This window comes from Canis aureus, chromosome 5 (assembly GCF_053574225.1).
Source record: "Canis aureus isolate CA01 chromosome 5, VMU_Caureus_v.1.0, whole genome shotgun sequence".
Classification (NCBI taxonomy): Eukaryota; Metazoa; Chordata; class Mammalia; order Carnivora; family Canidae; genus Canis; species Canis aureus.
This window is the reverse complement of record NC_135615.1, coordinates 41,854,100-41,878,779: the sequence shown is the minus strand read 5'-3', so window position 1 is coordinate 41,878,779 and position 24,680 is coordinate 41,854,100. Positions and strand designations below refer to the sequence as shown.

At 42.7% G+C, this 24,680-nt stretch overlaps 1 protein-coding gene across 16 annotated transcripts in view; it reads left to right on the top strand.

Annotated features, from left to right (window-relative positions):
- The window catches only part of PPP2R2B (protein phosphatase 2 regulatory subunit Bbeta), a 440,587-nt gene that overhangs the window by 338,357 nt on the left and 77,550 nt on the right, over positions 1-24,680 (top strand). For all 16 annotated transcript variants that reach the window (XM_077897736.1, XM_077897733.1, XM_077897745.1 and 13 more), the window contains one exon: positions 5,382-5,494. In XM_077897736.1, coding sequence (XP_077753862.1) covers positions 5,382-5,494 — 113 coding nt within the window. The remainder of the gene's footprint in view (positions 1-5,381; positions 5,495-24,680) is intronic.

Below are 24,680 nucleotides of genomic sequence, written 5' to 3'. Positions count from 1 at the left end.
TAGAATCTGACTTCCTTTCTTAAGATTGACTAAATGTTATTCTGGGAATACAGTTCAGACAATTCAACATGCCATCCCTGTGAGTTGGGCATACTGAATCAAAATTATTAGTTCCTGGATGTATTTGGGGGTTCGTAAAGGAAATGGCTGTGTCTCTCTTACACCATCAAGTTCTTGGCCGGGAGCACAGGTCAAGAAGACAGGGGGACCTACCAAAGAATAGACCAAAAAGTGATTTCTTTCTCTCTGGGTCCTTCCGTCCTCTTCTTATACCATTTGTTATTATAGGGGAAGTTGATAGAAATAGGTCAGAGAGAGAGGACATTAGGGGTTGAACAGAGAGCCAAATTCCGTATTTGTTTGGTAAACTTTCATGCAGTGAAATGACCTACCCTAAAGGTTCATAATACCCTTGCTGAAAGAAGCCATCTATGCTCAGAACAATTCAGAGTAAAATCACATACTAAAGGGTGCTAATTGAATAGCATAACAATTCAGAGGATTAGTGTATAAAAATTGAAAACCCGCTACCAAGCTGGAGAGCACTTCATTTCATCCCACATGTGAGTCTGCCTCAGAGGGATATACATTTAATATAAGTCAAGAAGGCAGGAATTTGCTTTTTACCTATGCCCAGCACTGACAAGGCCATGCTCACATGTATATAATATGATCAGATATATATTAACGTTTTTAAAGACAGGAAGCACACAGAAAGATTTATGATTAATTTTGGACCATGCATGTTGAATGTCTTGTAGATTTTGTTCCTTTTATCATTTTTTACTTGCTAAGCTTTTACAGTGAGTATTATGTTAATCTTCTGAAAAGAAGGGGAAAAGTTTTTAAAGCATATGAACTAAAACTCCCTTGATGACAAAGCCAGTGTACAAACTTGAACATGGGCACTTCTGAAATAGCCAGTTTAGGGTTATTCAAGCATGGCTTATCGCAACATGACCAGATCTCCACTCCTCTGTTTTTTAAGATTCTCAGTAATTTGATTGTTTCTCAGAACTGTATGTATTGTTCACTTTACTTTTTTCAGCTCAGATTTCTTGAAAGCCAGACCACATGCATGTTTTTCCTTCTTCTTCTTCTTTTTGTTTTTTTTCGTTTTGCTGTTGAAGTTTTACTCAAAAGCCCTGTGTATCCAACGCTTTAGAATAAAAGAGACTTCTGATGATGTTGACTTAATCATTTCAGGCAGTAAAAGTGTCTGATTATCGTCTATGGCTAACTTACTTTATATTACAAAATTTACCCTATTGATTATTACTATAAAACCCAAAGACTTATTAAGTGCTTTGTGGGGGGGATGGGATGGCAATCATTGAAATGCAATGAAGATTAATTATATAGCATAATGTTCTGTTAATTGAGTTTTTAAATAGTTTTTTGATTAACAAGGATATTATCTTCCCATTTGGGATGCTATTTCATATGCCAACAGCATCTCAAAATGATTCTGAGAAGAAAAATTCCCATGTTCTTCTGCGATTTTCTTTTTTGTACTAATATTGAGGTTGAGAATTCCCCTTAAGCCAAATAGGTTAACATGCAAAAATTAATGAAAGACAATTGGAATTACTGTACAAAAGAGAAAATGAAGATAGATGATAAGATTGTGTTTAAAAGCTGCCACAAGTAATGATAAACTATTCAGAGAGCCAGCCAGAAAAAAGAAAAAGTCATTACTCATAGTAACAGCCACATGTTCCTTAGACTTTTTTATCCACAAAGCTTCAAGATACTAAGTCAAGAAAAATTGTGTGATAATAAAGTCGAGAATGACTCCAGGCAACCCAGCCATGGGGAATTGGATTGAATTTGCCATCAATTATCTTTAAAAAAAAAAAAAAGTGCTTATCTCATTACAGTTTGGGGCAGTTTTTACATTCTGCTAGCATATATTTTCAACTTTACCATTTTTCATGAAAAATAAAACCAACATTCCATTGTGAATCAGTACTTTGAAATTATTTGCCAGGTACAAACACGTTGCTTTACCTAGCTTTCTACTTCTATCTTAATTCTTAGGATGAGAGGGAAAGGGAAATGATTTGTTTTGTGAGCTATGAACGTAGTGTGTATTCACCGTAAAATTTTTTTTTAGAAAATACAAGGAAGCAAAATGAAGATAACAAAGTGTTTACACCCAGAGAGAACCAGTGTTGATGTCTTTTAAAGAAAAAAGCAGAGACATGGATAAATAGATAAATCTTTTTGCTTCTCAACAAAAGTGGGATTATTTGATAAGCTGTTCTGCAACAAATTTTTTTACTTAATAATATAACACTTAACAATAGTAATATCTTCCTAGTTGTTAAATATTCTTCTAAAATATCATCACATTTTCGATGACTGCATAGCATTCCCTTGTATGAGTTTTCTATAATTTGCTAATAAATCTCCCATTATTCAACCTTTAATTATCAAGAAATTCTTATTCTTATAAATTATATATTTATAGGAGTAGATGTTAGTATGGATAGGATCAGGAAAAAATAAACTATGCAGCATATTACATATATTAAGTTATATAATTATATACATAAATATAATGAAAGGATATTTCATTCAAAATTCTTATAATACTTTATCTAGTGGAATTGAGGAAGGTTTTCATTTATTTATTTTTAACTTTAGGGCTTATTTTCAGTTTTTGCAATTACATTTACCACTTGCATAATAAAAGGAAATAAAATGAGAAAATACAAAATCTGTACATGCAGTATCCCTATTGAGGTTTGTACTCTTCCTGCCAAAATGTAGAGAAACAATACTGCAAATGTCTCTGCAAAATGTTAACAAGGATAGTCCCTGACTAGAGGGATTATAGTTGATTCTTGCCCTTTATGTTTTACCTGTGATATCTCTATTTCTCTGTGTAGCAATGTATCATCCATAATAAGAGAAATAGAAGAATTGCCAAATGGGACAGGATATATTCCAAAGCCAAGCAATAGAAAATATTTGGTGTTGAAAGTCCCCTTTTTGTGTTGTTCTGAGTCACAGCTGACCATCACTAATCCAATGACTGTATAAAGCAGAGTCTCTGCTTCATTTTCTCACCCTACAATACCGGGCATTATGCTGCAGTGTGTCCAGAGAGGGTAGGACCAGAGGCATGTTGGTGTATGGGTAGGAAGTTCAGAATTCAACTCAATGTCTCAGGAAAGGCTTCCTTGCCTTCTTTCCCAATACAAGCCGGGGGGAGCACACAGTTCAGAGCACACAGATCTTACATTTAGCAACCCAGCAGGTGTGCCAGCAGACATGACCAGCTGGAGGAGTCCCCAGATAAGAGGAAACAGGGGTACTTACCTGTTAAAGTAGCCAGATGGTTGCTGAAAGCCCACTTCAGGAGAAGGTGCATTTCAGACCTCCGGGAACAAGGCCTTTGGTGAGGAGGCGTGGGAAGGAAGATGAGGTGGTGAAGTGAAGGAGAAAAGGAACCCTAATAGAGGCTGGGGGAGGGGTGGCTCTTCTGCCCACAGTGTTAGGGAGGAAACAAAATGTGCTGACGTCACCCTGGGATGAAACTGTTGCTGTCAGAGCAACATGTTATTATCAGAGAATAGTCGCCCACTTTGCTAATTCTAATAACAGCTGCCCTTTGTCAGCCAGTATTAGAAGGCCACCCGTGTTCAACACCGTACACAGGGTGTTCCGTGTAATCCTTCTGAGAGCCCCGTGGGGAAGACACTGTTTGCCCCAACTTAATAATAAAGAAACCAAAGCATAGAAAAGTTAAGTGTCTTTATTTGTGAGGTGGAAATATTTGGGACACATCCTAAAATGTCATTTGTTGCTGCTCTGAGGTTCAAATTGAATTAGGCATTCTGTACTCTTTCTCCTGATCAATCGGGTGCTCCTGTCACTTGAAGAAACTAGGCACCTACTACATGAGAATCCCAGTCATCAGCCGCTTGGCTGGCTGGAGTGGGAGTGAGGGTGTGGCCCGAGCTTGTGTGGTTCCAAAGCCTACCCTGTGCAGGCACAGAGGAAGGTACAGAGGAGGTATTTAAGGAAGGGGCCTTCCACAAGAAAAGCTAGAGGAAGTACAAATAGTGAAGGTAGGACCTGTTCGGCAAAGCCTACAAGTCACATGGCCCCCACATATGATCTGATTGGCCCAAACATGTTTACTTAAAAAATGGGATCAAAAGCCTACAGGTGAGGCATGCCATCTCCTGCCTCCCAGAGCCCCCAGCCCCTCGCACTCATTCCCCTGGACTGCCTCACCCCTGTAGACATTGGAGATCTTGTCTTGCTTTATTGCTATGGAGAATGATAGGTGTCAGCTAGTGATATAAAGCTCTGGAACAGTACACAGGTGAGAAAGGTAGTTTCCAGCTGGAGATTCCAAGGAGAGTGCGAGGGGAAAGGAGCATTTTGATGAATGTTCTTACCATTGTATATCTCTGAGTATCGCTAGCAAGATATGCACTGTAGAGATAGGATTCATTCATTCATGCACCTAATATGTATTGAACATCCACTGTGTCCCAGGCACTGTTGTGGATGCTGGATGTGTAGTGATGGACAACACAGAATCCTGCCTCCAGTGAGTTTCTAGGAAGGGAGACATAAAAAAGCCTATATCAGATAGAGAGAAGCACCAATATTTTGAAGCAGGAGGAGCAGGCGAGAGAATGGTGGGGACGTTTTGATGTAGGTTGGTTAGGAAAGGCCCCTCTGAGGGTGGGACTCACACAGAGCAAAGGGAAGGAACAAGTCACATGAAGAAGAGGGTCAAGGGCTTTTGAGCAAAAAGCGCAGCTAGTGCAAAGTCCGAGGCAAGAGTGGAGGTGACGTGTATCGGGGGCCGTGAGGAAGCCATGTGGCTGGAGCACAGGGCAAAGGAGGGCAAAGGAGTGAGACCAGAAAGGGTGAGGAAATACAGATCATGGAAATACAGGTCATGGTCAGGGCAGTGCTTGTGGGGTAGACACTGAAATGGGGTTACCTACCTCCCGAGGTTAGGGTACACATTAAATAAATTGTCCAGGGCAAGTGCTGATAATATAGTTACACAGCTAATTCTGTCCATGTGGCTCCTCTTATTCAGTGTTCAATAAATATTTTTATTGAATGAACCAAAATAATGGTTAAGCTCCATATTTCATAGGCCATTGTCAGGAAAACCATTGGTCTGGGTATAATATGGTTTTATTTTGAAACATGAGCGCTGCCTCCAGACAAATGAGATTTATGCCCTGAGCCCTTGACTCAAACCAGCGTCGGTAGCATGTCTCCGGTGCTCATCTCCACCTCTCCCTGCTTCTCCACCCCTCTCCACCTGCCATCCACACATAGAACACCTTGACAAGCTTGTTTTCACTGTACTTTTGATTTCCTCTGGTTGCCCTCCACAGATAAAACTGTGAAGCTGTGGAAAGTCAGCGAACGTGATAAGAGGCCAGAAGGTTACAATCTGAAAGATGAGGAGGGCCGGCTCCGGGATCCTGCCACCATCACGACCTTGAGGGTGAGCCCTGGGGCAGCTTTTGCCACCATCTTTCATTTGTCTTGGCCACCAAGCGCAAAGGAAGGGCCCCCTGGTGTGCATGGGCTGGGTGCTGCCCTAGGATGCAACTGGAATGTATGAGTGAAGGGGATGAATCAGAGACTTGACCTGAGTGCGTGTCCTTCCTTTATTCCCCTAGGACTGGTCTTCATGGCCACCACCGTGCCTTACTATATTCTTAGCCTCTGCTCACGTTTCCTAAAATGTCTTGAGCGTCTTTTGTACTCAAGGTCCAGGGGATGGGACTGCCCATATGGCAGGTTGGGGTTTTGTGATTCAGGACATGAACTTCTGCATGTAATGGGCCTGGGTTTGAATTTGGCCACTCACCAGAATCGCCTATAGTTGCTTAACCCTCTTGAACTTGAGCCATGCAAGTTATTTTTAGTTTCTCTGTCTGTAAAACAGTGAACCTCATACTTGGGTGAAAAGGTGGTGAGGGTGGAAAGCCCTCCTTCCGTGGCCAGTACTCAATATGTGATCTCTGCTATTAATCTGAATAGCTCCCTTCCTGCCATCCAGAAACACACAGTCCAGTGAAGGGATTTGTAGGTCTAATATAAAAATGCTTATGGCACTAAATAGAGTAAGATAAATGCAGAGAGTGTCAGAGAGTTACAGTTTGATCAAAGGAGGAAGAAATTATATTTGGCTCTAGGAGAACCAGGAAAGGTCTCTTAGGAAAGTGATTGTTAAAAATGGATTTCTAAAAGCAAACTTTTAAGGGAAGGCTCTCCAGATACAGTTTAAAATGGTTTAGGACTTGGTGGTGAATTTAGGTTGGGATGTGTTTAACATGAGCACAAGGGCAGGCACATGTTGAGACCAGCCCTAGCCCCAAGGGACTTTCAAAACTGTGTCAAATAGGGCAGCCCCGGTGGCGCAGCGGTTTAGCGCCGCCTGCAGCCCAGGGTGTGATCCTGGAGACCCGGGATCGAGTCCCACATCGGGCTCCCTGCATGGAGCCTGCTTCTCCCTCTGCCTGTGTCTCTGACTCTCTCTCTCTAGCTGTGTCTCTATGAATAAGTAAATAAAATCTTAAAAAAAAAAAAAAACTGTGTCAAATATGTGCTTTCAGATACCAGCTGCTTTACTGAAGACCAAAAACTGAGAAGGGAGGCAGTGCAGTGCATGTGGGGAAAAGAGGTTGTCACTCTAGGGTTTGAATGATCAGTGTGTGCCTGATTAGCTCACTTGTTTATTTGTTCATTAATTCATTTGTTCCACTCTTTATTCAGCAGGTGCTTTAAAAAATTATTTATTTGAGAGAGGGAGAGTGCATAAGCAGGGGGAGGGGCAGAAGTAGAGGGAGAGAATCGCAAGCAGACTTCCCACCAAGCACAGACCCCAATGCAGGGCTCAATCTCACAACCCTGAGGTCATGTTCTGAGCTGAAACCAAGAGTCAGACACTCAACTGACTGAGCCACACAGATGCCCCCAGCAGGTGCTTTTTGAACATAGGCTCATTGCTGCCCACATTGCTAGGCTGCCAAGTGTTGACCCAGTACTCACGGGTAGCTGGTCTTTTGTTGAGCTGCTTCTGAGCAGGTAAGCATTGGCTGCTCCGTTTCCTCTTGTCAACCTGTACCTTCAGCCTGAAGAACTGCCACACAAGTCTTCCATATCAGACTGGGCTGATGCTCTAAATGCTCAGAGGTTTTGCAGACCTGAGGAGAGGGTAGTGAAGAGTGAAGAATGTGGATATCGAGTCTGTCTGTCCTGGGTTAGAACAATGGCACTGTAGGTCTCCAGCTGGGGACCTTGGACATACTAACTGAAGTCCTTGTGCCTCCAAAGTCCCATGTGCATTACAAGGATTCACTGCCTCCTGGGATTTTTGTGAGAAATCTATGCTACATTGTGTGTGATGAAGTACTTAGCCTTGTAGTGTCTCACTCACAGAAAGCACTTCTTAATGTCCGTTCCCTGCTGTTGGTTTAATATTGTCTTCATCATTATTATCATGGCTATTGTTACTCCCTACTGATATAAGAAAAGTAATATGCTTTCCTTTTTCATATACTTTTTATACTACTGTATTCAGTCTATAAGCTATTCATTGGTACCTAGGGAGTGGCGGGCAACCTTCTGGCTCTCCAAGGGGAATAAGACAGTGTTTCGCCCCTTGGAACTTTGCAGTCCTGTGGGGGAAAACAGATGGTGTAGGTGCCACTGGGGAGTTCACAACATGAACTTCTGCCCAGATGTCACCTTGTCCTGGTTTCCTCTGTTGGATTGACCTTCTCAGATGCCGTCTGGAGTTCCCACAAGGAATTCCTTTTGTCCATGGTGTCCTATAGGATTTCATATACCTGCGGTTAGCCACTCAGAGATGTCACCCCGATGATGAGGAGAAGGCCTATCTCTATGTTTCCATTAGAGTAGAAATGCTGAAGTGGACTTGCGACCACATGGAAGGAGGCCTTGAAATGTGGCTGGGAGTTAGAACACCTCAATTCTGATTCTTGCTTTCATCTAAACCAGCTGTGTGACCCTGGGCCCGTGAATTGCTTTTCTCCTCTCCAAGCTTCGTTTCTGAACTGCCAACCTGAGGACTGTGTGGTCTGTGCTTTTGTATCCACAGTACAAGTTCCAAATGCAGATTCCCAGGACCTGACCACAGTGATTCCCCTCAGCAAATGGGGGTGATCCAGAGATATCTACATGTTTAGCACAAACCCCTGGTGATTGAGTAGGGGGCATCTATGGTCACTGGATTTTATCATCTCTAAGGCTCTCCCAAGCTATTATTTTTTATGAGCCTCTACTACTTTTCAATCATCTCAATAGTTACTGCATCAATTTGAGAGACACATTTGCTATAATCACGTAAATACCCGTATTTGATTTCACCCCATCTACTTTCCTAGGCTTTCCAATATCCTGTGTTTCAGTGTAATCATCCACACTGCAGCATTCTTTGGATGAAAACACTGAAAAGGCTAACCTCCTTTTCTTTTTGATCCCACCAGTAGTAGAAGAAGGAAAAAAAAAAAAAAAAACAAGCAAACCCGAAGACCATAGATTCAGAACAATGACTCCAAACAGAGAATGAGCTGACATGATATTAATCAGACTGTAATTTACTAACATGTTCCTCTCTCAAATTTGCATTGCCAGCATTTGTGGCTCTTTCCCTCCTCCCTGTCTTATGATTACCTCTTGCTCACTTTCATAGAATCCAGTTCTGTGTGGATCTGGAGAGTGAGAACGTTTAATAATACCCGACAGCTAATTAATCCTCACTGAGTAATGAACCTGTTCTGTTTCAGTGCTAGGAGGCTCAGCTTTTCAAAACAAGAATGTAGCTATTTTTTTTCCCTTTTTCATGGAAGAGATAGCCTCTTAAATCCAATCACTCTCACCCAGAGAGGCTATGAGAAGTGCTTTTTGAAAACCATATCGCCTGCTCAGTATATAACATTCACAGCAATAATCATAATGATAATTTAATAATAACACCTTATAGCTGTAAAGTACCATTTATGTCACCAAGTGTTTTTTTACCTAATCTTTTGATTCACCTTTAGAACAGCCAGTGAGGAAGGGCATTGAAAATGCTGGTACCAGTACTTAGCGTTTATTATATCCCATGTACCATACTGTACACTGTGTCTGCATTAGCTACCATGTGAGGTCCAGCTTGCTGTCAAATACCCACTGTACAAATGAGGCTCGGAGAGGGTAAATAATATGCCCAGGATCATGCAAGACTAAGAATCAAATCTTGATCTACTTTGCTCTGGGACCTGAGCCCTTAGACCTGGTACAGGCCAAGAGAGAGAAGTGACTGCCAACTAGTTATTCCAGAGCTGGGACTAAAAATCCAGAGCTATGGCTCTTACACTTGGACATATACATTCAACGATTTGAAATGGCTTTCTCAATAATTAATACCATTATTATTCTACATCAGGATGTCTGTCTCTGTCCCCACCCACTCCCCTTTCTCATTCATACCCAGTGAATTTTTAGATCCCTGAGCTCAGTGTGCAAAAACGATGACCCTGAGGTCTTCTGTAGTTCCACTGAGTGAGAGTCCCCTGGCCTTCTTCCCTGGCCTCCCAATACCAAGATGTCAGAGGCCCTCAGAGCCCTTTCTAGGCAACAGAAACTCATAGTTCTAGTAACTTCTTCAGTCTGGGATGGGAGCTGGGTGTTAAAAAATCACACTTAGCATATTTCTCCCTGCAGGAGGAGCCTGGAGTTATTATTTGCCTCATTATGGTTGGCTGCCAGTGCCCTGGGAACCTAGGCCAGATTGGAATCTGTTTTTTAACCAGTTGTAAATATAGATTTCAGAAAGTGTGATCTCCCACGCTGTGACTTGCCGTAACCACCCACAGAAATGTAGGGGATGTAATGAATTCCAGTTTTCTAATGGGTTTTACCTAAATCTTCCTTACAGCTAATATAAATAATAATAATAACCATGTTTATTAGGTGCTTACTATACACCAGAGGCTGGATTTCATATCCTTAAATCATGTAGTTCCAACAGTAACTCTGTGAGGTATGTTCTCTTATCTCTGGGTCACCCAAAACCTTCCTCCCTCAGAGAAGCTCTCCTAGAATATCCTAGGGAAAATTGCGCGCTCGCATCTTCCCATTCACTCTTGATGGCCTCACCCTGTCCCATTTTTTGTTAGCTTGCATCATACCTGGGATGCTATTTGTCCATTTTCTGCTGCCCCTCCACCTCCACTTAAATCACGCACGTTATGTTTTCTCTGGGAGCCCCAACATCTAGAAGAACGCATGGCACGTGTGAGGCCATGTATTTGTCAAATGAATGCAGTACACAGAAGTAGAAATGGAGTCCTAGCATCAACGAGGATTTTTACCCAAGATCTCATGGCTAGAAAAAAAGAGTAGGACTGGGATTCAGATCTAGTCTATCTGAACCCAATATTTCCATTATGATTCCTTATAGCTTCTGCCTTCTAAAAAAATATTAGTTCATGATCGGAGAGTGGGGGAGTTTCATTATTTGTGTTTCTCAGAATCCTTCAGCAGAGCTTTCTTAATGCATAAGCTTGAATTTGGCAGTGGGAAGTGGGGGACGAGGACCGCAAAGGCTTTTGTCTCTGGGTGGGCACTCAGTGGATGCCCTGTTTCTAGAGAGATTAAAGATAGAAAGATCAAATGGCTTCCTGTTTTATATACGAGCCTTCTGCTGGTGATGGCCTCTGTCTTCCTCTCAGCCACAGGACACACACATGGGATGTCTCAGACTAACATTTTTCCACGTAGAGTGACCCTGATGTTTGCAAATCTCATCAGTGGCTGTTTGGATCTCCCCCAGCCACCATCTGCGACACCGTGGCCGGTCAGCATGAGCATTTGCCAGCTCTGCACTCTAAAGAGGTCATCTTGGGGATTATTGCTAACAGGTCATGGGGGTAGTAGGGTTGATTAAACAGACTAGCTGTTTTCCCGAAAGTGAGCCTTTCCAGTGAAACAGCTACTCTCACTACCTGACCTGTTTCCTAAAGAACTGATTAAACAGACCAGTGGGTTAAGTTTACTAATAGCAACTGCATGGACTCAGCCTTTCCGAGGGACAGGCTCTGGGCTGAGCAGAGTAATGTATGTTTTACAATTCTTTCTTCATCACCATCCTGTGACTTCGGCATCATGTCCATTTTATGGACGTGTCAACAGAGGCTCAGGGAGGTAAGTGCTGGCTTAGTGTCCCACAGATAATAAGTGACAGAGCCAAGAATAGAGCCCCAGTGTGATCCCAGAGCACCTGCCCTTCACCATCATGCAGGACTGTTGATTGGCCCCTGATCCAGACAACAGTAAAGGTGAGAGCGTCGGACATGTAGGACTTTTTCGTGTATTTTTATCCTAGTCAGTGAGTGCCTACTGTGTGTCAGGCACTGTGCTAAGTATGTATGCGCTACCATGCAGATCTCACAAAGATGTGTGAATTGGCACCCCCTTTCCTCAAGAGGAAGGAGAGAACAAAATGTAAGCGGCTGCAACATGACATTAATCAAAGCAGTGGTTCTTAAACTTCGTAGGGCCTCATGGGACCTGTGATGCTCTGTGGAGGACAGTCCCTGGCTTTCTCACTAAGGATTCTGAGTTAAAAGGTCTGACTCACACCCCGTGACATCTTTGACAAGACCTCTCTTGGAAAACCCCCCAGATGATTCCAACGCACATGGTCCCTGGGCCACCCTTTGAGAAACACAGGATGGGATAAGTGTCCTGGGACAGCATAGAAGATTGCCGTATCAGAGGAAGAACAGAGGAGAAGGAGGTGCAGGACTAGGAAGGAGTTTCCAAGATGCATCTTCAAGGATAGACGGTCTTTCACTCTGGGAACCTCATGTGATGCTCCCATGGACCCTGGGAGGCAAGCAGGACATAAATTGATATTTTGCTCTTTCTAGTGGTATAGATGTAGGTATCCCCATTATAAAAGGAGGATACTGAGGCTCTGAGAAGCAGACACTTCCTGTCTAGACACAACCTTACCTTATGCTTTCTTGCTGCCTCTGTGATGCCTATGTGGTGATGCTCACTCCGGAGAGGGCAAGGGGCAGGGGGTGAGGGGGAGTGTGTAACTCCAGGCTGGTTTCAGGACAGATTAGCAGGTGAGTCAGGATCAGCCAGGCCTGCCCAGGTTCTAATTTTGGTTTTATGCTTTGATACCCAAGGCCTCTTAGGACACAGATGCAGCCTTCCCGACCCTTTTTTAATTTTTCTAGACTTCATTTTGTGATTTATTGCTGTGCTGGGGACTTAATATCCAATCCTTTTACAGTTTCATCTTTCCTTTCCTTATATTTGTTGCAAATAACAATGAAGTGTTTAGCTACTGCAGCGAAAAATCAATCAAGCCTGTTCCATATTCACAGGCTTGCAATGGCACCCGGATGGCCCCTTGGATTAGATTAACTTTGTGAATGTGTCATTCTGGTGTGGGTAATTTCTCAACCTTCGCTCCATCCCTCCCCCTCCCGCCTCGGCGGGTGGATATTGAGATTTCCCATTGATTGACTGCCCCGAAAGAGAATGCTGGCATGTGATGTGTGTAACTCAGCGGGACGCACATAGTCTGTGTTTATGAAAATAAATAATAATTTCTGTTATCATTATTGATTGCCATCATTATCTGATTGTATCTGTCTGTGTCATGGGGTTTCAGTTATGGGATCAGAAAGCACTCCACAGGAACCTCAAACGCAGCCCTCACCGACAAGCCCCTGCGTTTTGATGGGTCTCACCTCTTGTGAGTGAGGGTTGTGCATGTCCCTGTCCTATTCTTTGGCTAATGTTCGGTGAGATAGTGCTAGTTGTGTTCATTGTTAGGCAAAGGTACTAATCCTGTTGGAATAATAATAAGAGCAGCAAACACTTATTGAGCATTTGCTGTTCCAGGGACACTTTGCATGTACTGGCTGATTTCACCTTTGAGATAAAGCCTCAAAGTAGGGACTGAAAAAAAACCCATTTTAGAGAAGTGGGACCAGAAGCCAGAGAAGTTAATGTGCCTGAGGTCACACAGCTGGTGGGTGGTAGTGTTTGGACTTGAATTTGTGTTTTTACTATCCTTCCTCTCATATCAAAATAGAGTATCTGGTATATTCATCTGAATATTCATTGGAAACCACACTCTGAGTCAGCAGGAACTAGAGGACAGCCTATTGAGGAAACTGTAGAAGCTGCTGGTGCCTTGGGCCCAGATCAGTTTTCCATGTCGTTTTGGGGGATAGTGGAGCAGAAAGGATGCATGGAACCAAACCTGGTTGATGATCAGACTCTGGGAATGGCTTACATCATTCCCAGCTCAGTGACTCAGAATCTTCCCCCTACCTTTCAGCTCTATCCCAGGCTGTCCTGAAGACCACCGGGCTTGAGGGGCATTGGCATGATGACCTCAAAGGCTCTCTGGTTTCCTTTTTTAAGTTCTTCCTTTGTGATCTTCCTTCCTCCTACATCAAAGTTCTATACAGAATAATCTGAGGGCAACCTTATTATCAAAACAAAGTTGGTCCTATACTGAGTGATTTGATTTGGAGTAAGTGTCTGTTTGTTTGTTTGTTTTAAGATTTTATTTATTTATGAGAGATACAGAGAGAGAGGCAGAGACACAGGCAGAGGGAGAAGCAGGCTCCTTGTGGGCAACCTGATATGGGACTCCATCCCGGGACCCTGGATCATGACCTGAGCCAATGGTAGACGCTCAACCGCTGAGCCACCCAGGCACCCTGGAGTAAGCTTCTACAGGCCATTGAGGTTTAGGTTGTGTGTGAGTGATTCTGACCTTTAAAATTCAAGTTCTTTTCCCATCCTACTCCTTATGGAATCAGGGGACAGCCCACCTGATGGCCAGTTAACACTGTTGCAGACATTAATTAAATATATACCGTGTGCCAGGCTTTCTGCTGGGAACACTGCAAACACCATCTACTGCCGCCTGACAGTAGCCCCGTGGGGTATATAATATTGTTATCCCCATTTTACAGAAGAGGAGCTTTAATTCAGAAACCTGAAATGACTTGCCCACAGGCCATAGCTGCTAAGTGGCTGGGTCACATTTTTAGGCAGATTCACACCGACTCCAGAGACTCTACGTTAACACCACTCTGCAGGTCTCCAGGAAAGGGGCTAGGGGCTCTGACCACATGTTAGCCATCATCTGTAAGATGAAAATCACCGTACGTCCTTCCCACAGAGGTCATGCTAATAAAATAGAGTAACATGTCGACATATGTAGCACGATGCCTTGTGAACCGTGGATGATGAGCATTACCACCACCTTTCTTCTCTTCCCTCCCCTCTTGTCTGTCACCTGGACACCAAGAGTTTCAGGAAAGTCTAATGAATATAATTGTAAAGGTTCAAAGCAGTGTGATGTCTGGGGACCAGCAATCCATTGTGCTTTATTTTGAATATGTGTTTGTACTGACTCTGCAAAGCTGCCTCAGATTCAGAGTGTATTCACAGACTATATAATATTTTCTTTCATCTGAAAGCTACCTTTGTTCTGCTGCCTTTACAGATCCAACGTAAATGTAAATATAAGCAGAATCCTATACCTCGTTCAAGATCAAGTTCTCATTGTCTCTTGCTCCCACCCACTTTGGAAGGCTACCGTGGCTTCTTGAATGTGATGGGAACTGGTAAATGCCACTCCCTTTATGTACACTCAATGCCAGTAGGAGGCTGAGAAGCCTACTAGTATTAGAAAAAGAAAAGAATCACGTTAGGGAAGAAAATCTTGATGTTTCCATGGCCTCTGATGCAGTTTATCTTGGTCATGAGGCAGGACCCTATTCTAGTCTCTTCCTAATGTTGCTCATTAACTCGCCTGGGTTTCAGAGAGGTGGTAAGATTGGCCAGGCCAGGCAAGCTGCTGGTCTTTCTCAGGCTCTGCAAGCAAAGATCTTGTCACTGTGTCTAACCTAATTCACACTGACCCTGCTGGATTTTTCTCAGAAGAGAAGTTACCAGTATTAGTTTCACCCATCTTTTCCTTTTAAGGGCTATCTGTATATTTTTACAGTAAGTGGAAAATCCAGGTACAACCAGTTGATTCAAGGAGAAAAGTATCTCCATTTTCTGAATTTTTCGGGTGGGATAACCTGATTTATGAGTATGATGGGAAAGATACCGTCCTCAGACCAGGTCCTGGCTTTGAAACGTGAACTCACTGTTGCCGCCGTAAGAGGTGTGAGCCCCACCCCCTGAAGAGACACGTGCTCATATATGCATGTATAGGCGTGCACAGGGCACAAAAAACCTTAGAATGTTCACAAAGCCTAGAATGGATTTGTATTTGTTTTTCAGTTAGACTTACTTAACTAGAGATCAGAAATATGTGCCTATCCCCCTTTTGCTACCGGCTTATACACAGAACTAATTTGAAGCCACAGAAGAAAGTCTAGGCCTCCTGCTCATTATACATAAGATTTTTGTGGAAAATAATTAACACTAATAGGTTTCAAATCAAGTTCAGTGGAAGATATCACTTTGATCCTAGTACATTGCAAACCAGGCTTTACCTCATGCATTGATGTTGCATATTAAATACCCCCTACCTGTCCTTACCTGAGAAAAAGATTTTAAATATTTCCCCAGAGGTTAATGTACAAGGAGATCCCTTTGGGGGGGAGGGGTGCACAGGAAGTGATTGGAGGAAGATATAAGGGTACTTTCATGGTAAAGGAGATTGTTAACAGAGAAAATATTTAATTCTTTGGTTTCCTTAGAATGATTGAGTCCGAAGGAAAAGAACTTTCCACCTAGGGTGTTAATTTGTATTTGCTTGAGCAGAGGAGAATGGATCCCACCCTGGTCGTTTGTTATGATCAGATGATCAGTTGGGCTCACATCCTTTACCAGGAAAATGTTAAAGGCAGTGATAAAAACACATAGACACATTCACTCTCACAAATGTTTCTTGTTCAAGAGTATATGTGGAAACACTCAAACACATTTAAACAAATTTATTTACTTCAGGGTTTCTCGAGACCTTTACTGACAGGATATCTTACTCCAAGAAAGATACACAACATGCGATATTTCCCACCAAACTTAGCAGACTATGAAAAGCCCTTGGCTCGGCTCATGGGATCATGTTTCTTTATGACATTCTCCTCAAAATGTGATCTTTGGCCCAGTGCCAGTCCACAGATAAGGGACCAGAGTATGAATCGTCACATCACCCAGCCACTGCCTTGTTCAGCTGACACTTTTATTTTCCATAGAAAGACTTTCTCAGTGAAGGAAGCAATGCATTGATTCTGTCTAAAGCTCCTTATCTTATCACCGACCATTAACAGGCAGCTTGTGGGTCTGTTATTTCAAGCAGCACAGCCCTAGAACCTCATTTAGGGAAATGCTGGCTGAAAGGATTGGGTTGGGGAAGGAGGAGTTCGCCTGGCAGTGTTTTCCCTCTGCTCTTATGGCCTTGCTGCCACAGAATCATGTGTCCTTAACTTTCAGGTTCATTAACATTAACTGAGCACTTCCTAGTACCTGGCACAGCACCAGGCACCTTGCATATTCCCTATTTAAGCTTTACCTTAACTCCACGAGCTTAAAACTATTGTTGCCAGAGGCACCTGGATGGCTCAGTCTGTAAGTGCCCAAGTCTTGGTTTCTACTCAGGTCATGATGTCAGCGTTGTGAGATAGAACCCCACGTCTGCTTAAGATCCTCACTCTTCCTCTGCTCCTCCCCCCCCCCCACTCAGGTACCCACACTCTAACACTCTCTCTCTCCCTCTCCAAAAATAAATAAATAAATAAAATATTTAAAACAAAAGCAAAATTCTATTGTTGCTATTTCAGATAAGGCAACTGTTCTACATGGAAAAAGCAGTTTGCTCACTACCAAGTGGTAAAACCAGAGTTCATTCCTGTTTATCTGAAAGTATACTCCCCCCTCTTAGCCACTTAAATGGCTTCCCCAAAGCAATGGTTTTTACCATCTAAGCCAATGGAGGTTTTATCCCATTGTCAGAGACCTCTTGACGCAGGAACACTGCATTAGCCAATCCAGAAACCATCACTGGTCACAAACGTTTCCTTCTGTTTAGCTTAGCATCTAATCTACATTTGTAAAAAGAAGGTTCCACATCTATAGTCCTAGACAGACATGGGCATCCTCATGGGGCTGACCATCAGTGAGGAACTAGGTGGATACATGCTTTTGTTTGAGAACGGAATGGAACCAACTTCATGGGTCTGTGCCTGACACTGCAGCCCATCCTGTCGTGCATTTCAGCCCCGCCCCACTGCCCCAGCACCTTCTCCACATTTCCTTTTCTGCTCTTTGATTCCACTTCCTCTAATTATTTCAGAGGTTTAGAGTTCTGCAACTTTGAATTAAATAAGGACATTGTCTGTTTAATGCCAAAACATCTAGACACAAGGGGAACAAACTTCATCCAATTATCCTATCTCAGTAGCAAACAAGCAGACATTTAGAAACATGTGAAAGCTCGATTTAAAAAAAAATCGTTTGCTCTCCAAATTCAAAAGCATCTGAGAAAATTATTCGGGGTGAGAGGGTGAAGGAAATGGGGGAATGTAAGATTATCAATGAGCTCAGGAGTTGTGAGGTTAGGTATTGAAACAGGAGTAACAAAAGACAGCCATCGTTGGTTACCATTGTTCTTTCCCATGATAAAGTCATCTCTGTGGGGCATCTGAGCAGCTCAGTCGGTTAAGTGTCTGCCTTCTACACAGGTCATGATCTCAGTGTCATGATCTCAGGTCATGATCTCAGTGGGATCAAGCCCCGCATCAGGCTCACTGCTCAGTGGGGAGCCTGCTTCTTCCTCATCCTCTGCCATGCGCTCACTGTCTCTCTCAAATAAATAAATAAATAAATAAATAAATAAATAAATAAATAAATAAATAAATTCTTAAAAAATAATGATAATAAAACATAAAGTCATCCCTGCACCTGAACCCACAGTTGACTAATCGGTACTGATTAAATGTGCCTTTGCCCTATGCACTTGTCAAATCGACCAAGAACAGATATACCACCCAGATCTCACTAATTCTACAAGTACTCCTTGAGTCCCTACTGTGAGCCACACCCTGTGGTTGGCCCTGGAGTGGCAGCAGTGAACAAGAATGACTTGGTTCCTGCCCTCATGGATCTGACAGTCTCTTCTGGTTGGAAAGGGCACAAATCAAATGCCCCCTAATGTGAAACTCATGCCAGGCAGGGGCTGCAGAAGAGAGGTAGATGGTGCATGGGAGAACAGACAGGAGAATTTGATCCATTTGGGGAGAGCAGAGAATTAAGTTCCTGAGCAACTTTGGATTGAGCTGAGGCAGGAGGTGGGTGACGAGAGGAGTGGGAGGGACATTCCAGGCAGAGGAGATACCATAGGCGAAGGTCACAAGGTGGGAGGTTGCACAGGTGAGCAGGAGAGGGAATGAAAACCAGAGTGGCTGGAATGCACACACAAGGAAGTGTGTGGTGACAGCAAGGTTCAAGTGACAAAGCAGGCCAATCATGGCCAGACCATGCTAGTAGGCATCATAGACCTTGCCAAGGAATTTGCCCCTTCTTTCGAAGAGCAATACAAGCCCTTTCTTCTCTGCACTGGTCATCTTTGGAAAGACCCCTTCTTTGCTCATATAGCAAAATGTTCTGCACATGAGACAGGATATACACCATGGTAGAAAAGCTGTTGGCACAAACCAGGAAGTACCTGGCAGATACGAAGGATTTAAATTGAGGAAGCAAATGGTGTCTTGTCAGTGTGGCCATGTCGCCCTCCAGCCCCTTGCCTGCCACTGTTTTGATACATGTCAGGGCATGGCCTCCATGACCTTCTCTAGTACAAAGGCGTCCTCCCTCCAAGGTGAATCCTCCTGTGAGTGATTGAATTGTTTGGAGGGTCATGGAACCTGACAGCTCCCTATTACACAAAGGAAAAGATAAGCTTCCGATTAGTCCTGGGGCTGGAGGAAGCCAAGACAGAGTGCACCTGTCAGAACTGCTTACGACATATAAATCATTACCTCAATTTTCCATGCAAGAATTGGGCCAGAGAGAAAGAAGTAACTGAGGTTGGTTAGCAGTGCAGAACCATTTTGAAGAGCTCTTGCCTGCTTCCAATGCAGGATTTGCGCTGCTATCCATACAAAGAGAACGGAGCCCCATGTTCAGAAGAAGAACAGAGACAAATGCCCACTGGCTCCAGGAAGGGGTTTGTTTCTCTGGTGTTTACTGAGGGCTTTTACTGCTCATCTAATAAGAGCAGCCACCAAAGCTTTCCTAGGCTCCAAAAGGGAGCACATTTGGTACTATGCTTGTTTTTTGTATGGTCCTTGATTTCTCTGTTGTGGAATCACCATAGCAATCATGGTTATTTCAACATTTTCCTTCTCTCATTCTCTGGCCAAAAATCTCCAAGATAGTCAGGGACCAACTGGGGCTAACCTGCTGTCCCATAGTCTAAGATGTCAAGGTGCGTCTAGAGGCAGAAAATCTGAAGAAAAGGATAGAATGAAGAATAGGAAGTCCAAAGATGTTCAATAAAAATATAAAAGCTTAAACTGATGGGACAGTAGTCAAATATTCATTGCATTTTATGTTCTATAAAATACCAAATAGCTAGCAGAATGTGGGGTTCTGGAAGATTCCAGTTGGAGAAGCCCCAGCGCTGAGTAAACCCAAACTACTAACTTGTGTAGCAAACCTCAAGAAATGCTGTCTTGTGCTTCCTGTGGGCTATGGCAGACAGAGTGTACAAAACCGAGGGGGAACTCATTCATTCTCCAGGACAGATCCAGTTCCCAGGACTTTTGAAAGGGGCTTTGGTCAGTAGCACCTGCATTGAAAAGAAAACATATGTTTGTCCAGCTCAGATATTCCTGTTGCCAATGATAGAAGAGTCTTTCTTCTTTTCTGCCTTCATGTATTTTAAAGAGAAGCATATCTTCAAAATCACAACACAGCCCAAAATGTGTTGGCTGCCAGTTAAAATTCCCTAGGAGTTAGAAATGCAGTATATTTTCTGCGAACAAACCCAAAATATGAGTCAAGACAGTACACAGAGGGATGTGGGAGCCGAGGGAACAAGTCACATGGGTACTTTAAAATAAAACAGAATAATTGCTTGTTTGTTCAGAATGTGTGAGCAAAATGTTCTTATTGCCAGAAGAAATGTGAGGCCGACTTCGTTCTACTTATCCTCTGGTAAGGGAAGGAAGCCCACAGTTGGAACTTTTGTGGGAGACCGTCTAGTATGGCAGTTAAAAGAGTTTGGAGTAATAGCTCTGGATTCAAATCCCAACTCTGTCATTGTATGGCTTTGGGCCTTTTTATTTATTTGTTTTATTTTTGAGAGAGAGAGTGTATGTGTGGGGCAGGGAGGTGGGGCAGAGAGAGAGAGAATCCTCAAGCCGACTCCCCACTGAGCTCAGAGCCCAAAGCAGGGCTTGATCCCAGGACCTTGAGATCATGACCCGAGCCAGAATCAAGAGTCAGATAGGTGTTTAACTGACTAAGCCACCCAAGCGCCTCTGGCTTTGGGTCTTTAAGCTCTCAAAGTATGGATTTTATCATCGAAAAGGACCTACATCATAGTACTTAGTGGAAAAAAATACCAGCAGAGGATCTGGCTTTTAGTATTAACCATTCAGTAATAGGTAGCTAGCTTCGGTTAGGAATCAGGAATCCTCAGTAAAGAGAGATCATCAGTAGACCCCAGTTGTTGGTTTTGGGTGGAAGCATACAGTTCCGAGGACAGGTGGGAAAGGAAAGACTTCTAACTTAAATGGCCTAAGTTCCCTCACCTAAGCCACATCAACCTCAATATTTAAGACTCTTTCCGTGAATGTTCCTATCACTGGCTTAAAGGAAATTCCCATTAAAGATTCATAAATATACAATGGCAGACTCTGTAAGTGAAGATAAGGAGATAACAGAAAATAAGTCATCGATTTGAGTCTCTGGATAAATCGAGGTGTGTTCCCATGCTGTATCACCCTTTTTTGGAAGACCAGTGAACTTCCAGTGAGAAAAATTCCAGGCTTAGTAGCAACTGCTTCGTAGAGAAGAAGCTGCGGCCCTTTGGTGGGAGCAGCCTCTGGGGTGACATTTAATCCTTCCCCGGAAGGTTGATAAAAGTTAGCCTCAGGACTCTGGTAGCAAGTCTTTTTTCTTTTTTTAAGATTTTATTTATTTGAGAGAGAGAGCGCGCATAAGCGGGGTGGGAGGCAAAGGGAGAGGGAGAAGTAGACATTCCACTGAGCAGGGAGCCTGACATGGTGCTCAATCCCAGGACCCTGAGATCATGACCCGAACCAAAATCAGTCACTTAACTCACTGAGCCATGCAGGTGCCTGCAAGTCTTCTTTTAGATTCTCCGCCTCAGCCTCCAACTGTCAGTCAGCAAAAGTGTAGAATTCTTTACTTGGGTCAAAGGATCCACTCTAGGGTGTTAGACCTTCTGTCTTTATTTTGTTAGAAATGAAGAAAACCTTCTACAAATGTCACTTTCACTTAAAAAACAACCAAAACCCCAAAAAGTTCTCTCAGTATTTTCTCCCTGTCTTGACCACTGAGAAAAGAATTCTAATTTTTTCTTCCAGCACAAGCTCATTATTAATCTATTTCACATTCACAAATTTGAATTCAACATTGGACATTAAAATTGACCTAGCAGAAATTTTCCTCTTAATCGGACCGCTTTTCTATAGAAACCATCCTGCCAGCATCTGTGGTAAGGTATGTTCTGGAAAAAACAAATAATCAGGTGGAATTAGATTGCTCTTTCTGTTTGCTAACAACGCTACACCTCTGCATAATTCTTACTGATTATCAGAAGGGAAAAAGCTATAACTCAGGCAGTGATGAGCTTTATTGGCGTTGGTCCCTTCTAGGGAAGGAAAAAAATATATTATATGAGCAGAAGCATTTGCAAGTGCCTTATATGTTGAAAGATTGAAATTCCAAACAGTCTGTAAACTTAGCTTGCCTAAATCTGCAACCTTAAAAAATGAAAATGCCTCCCTATATTTGGTATCATAACTCAAGAGCTGGGTTTATCTCCTTCTCTATAATTAAAGACAAAAAAATTTATAGACCTATAAATATATCTCGAAGAGAATGTCATTTGAAATGAAAGAGTTCTCGTGAAGGAAAAATAAATAGTTGGGGATAGTCTGGAGTCAAGATGCCTTCAAAGGCTTAGGAATGAACAGAAGAACATGAAATGACCCCTCCAACCTGAACAGCTGCAGGTTCTCCTTGTAAAGGGCGAGAGGTTTGTCTGCCACCTTTGTTTCCATGCTGAACCCTACTATGGTCCCTTTTCCCCCAGCGGTCCTTAGGCCTCTCCATTTCGGCCAGTCATTTCCCCTGTCAAGATTGATCATGTAGCTTTCGTCTGTAATGTTTGGATAAATTCTCCTTATGCTTTCTGTGTCGGTGGAGGCATCCCCCGTTCCGGCACTCTCCTTGTCGAGAAGCTATTCGTTTGCCCTCAATTTAGGATTCTCCTCCTTTCTGTGACAGAGTCCACAGAAATCCACTGAGTCTGTTCCCTGAGTGAATCGAGGTCTCCTTTGACCCTGTCATTAGGAGACTAAGGAATAATTAGTCCCAGTTTCCTCTACTCCAGACAGTTTCAGGTGTCTGTCAGCATCAAGGCCAACTGTGTGGTTTGATGGTGTGTTGCTTGTTCATCAACAAAACCCGAAAAAAAAAAAAAAAAGGCAGTGTTTTCTTTTGGAGGACTTGAAAAATCTTAGTTCGTAATCTTCTCCCCTGGGAAATTTGCATCTTTTGCCTCCTTGGACATCTCCCATTGTGAAAACTGCAGCGAATAATTTTCCTCCTCTATGTCTTTCTTTTGGGCACATTCTTGTCGATCAATAAATTGCCCCCTGCCAGGCTCCAGCAGTCTGGTTTCCTTCTTCACTGCTTACATGCTCCTTTTGTGTTTAAAAAAGAGCTCATTATTTTTCTCTTAACCTCCAGTAAAATCTTCTCTTGATTCTCTCCCTCTGTCTTATCATTTCGCTTAATTCTCAGTCCAACTGTCCCCAATCTACAACTGCCTTGTTTCCTCTCATTTTCCCTTTTAATAAACTGTAGTTAATGAGACAGCCATTGGAGTCACATGCTCCTTTTCTGATCACACCATGATAAGGAAACAGAATTTAATGGCAGTAGCAGGCGATACAATAGAAGTAAAGCCATAGTAGGGTCACCATCAGGTAGGTAGTTTTGTGTTCCCTGGTGTGGATGGGGCCTTGTGTCTGAGCTGTGTGAGGGTTAACCCTCACATACTGTCCTTGTTTCCTATGGTGGTGGTGAGGATTAAGTGAGATAAATCATGTCATGTGTTTGATGGAGTGGCAGATGGCAAGCCCCACCCCAGAAGCTTTAGCTACCATTATGGTTCTAGAAAGCAAGTGTAAGAGACAATATCTAACACCTTCCTGGATTTGGAATCTGTAGCTAAATATGGCCAGCCAAGGGTACCAGCTCTCTGTTTATGCAAATGGCTCATCACAGGAAACACTTAGCACTTCCCAACTGTGTAGAGGCACATAAAATAGCATTGAGCCACCAAAAGACAGAGACCATCTTATTTGATGTCCCATTCCAAAGACCCAGTGTTGTGCCTGACGCAAAGTACATTACCTATAAATATTTGACATGTCTCCAGTATTGTGCTGGTCACTGTCAAATGTCACTCTGTTCCCCAAAGTCTAGGCTGTGTATTTCTGTATTTCTTTGTATTGGTACAAAGATGCAGCTTTAAGTAATACTGAATCATATAACGCACAAAGTTTTTCCTTTCTTGTTTTTAAAATCATTCTGTTTGGGGCACCTGGGTGGCTCAGTGGTTGAACATCTGCCTTTGGCTCAGGTTGTGATCCCCACAGGGAGCCTGCTGCTCCCTCTGCCTATGTCTCTGCCTCTCTCTGTGTGTCTTTTGTGAATAAATAAAATCTTTTAAAAAATCATTCTGATTATATCAAGCCCAAAGCCCTACTTTGATATTAATATTTTGTAGCCTCTCTAAACCTTGGTTTTTTTAAGATTGGAAGGTAGTTTTAGTCTTTCTAGGTGATCCATCTGGCTAGAATTTAAGAACTTTTTTTTTTATCTTGATAAGTGCCCTCTTTAATCTCCATCATCTATCTCACCCATCCCCCACCACTTCTCCTCTAGTAACCATCAGTTCTCTAAAAGTCTGTTCTTGGTTTGTCTCTATCTCTCTCTTTCTTTTTCCCCTTTGTTCATCTGTTTTGTTTCTTAAGTTCCACATATGAGTGAAATCATATGGTATTTGTCTTTTCTCTGATTGACTTACTTGGCTTAGCATTATAGCCTCCAGCCCTATGCATGTTGCTACAAATGGCAAGATTTCATTTCTTTTTTATAGCTGAATACTATTCCATATCTTCTTTTGCCATTCATCTAGTAGTGGATATTTGGGATGCTTTCATACTTTAGCTATTATAAATACTGCTATAAACATGGGGGAACATGTATCCCTTTGAATTCATATTTTTGTATTTTTTTGGTAAATAGTAATATGATTACTAGATTGTAGAGTAGTTCTGTTTTTAGCTTTTTGAGGAACCTCCATGCTATTTCCCACAGTGATTGCACCAGTTTGCATTCCCACCAACAGT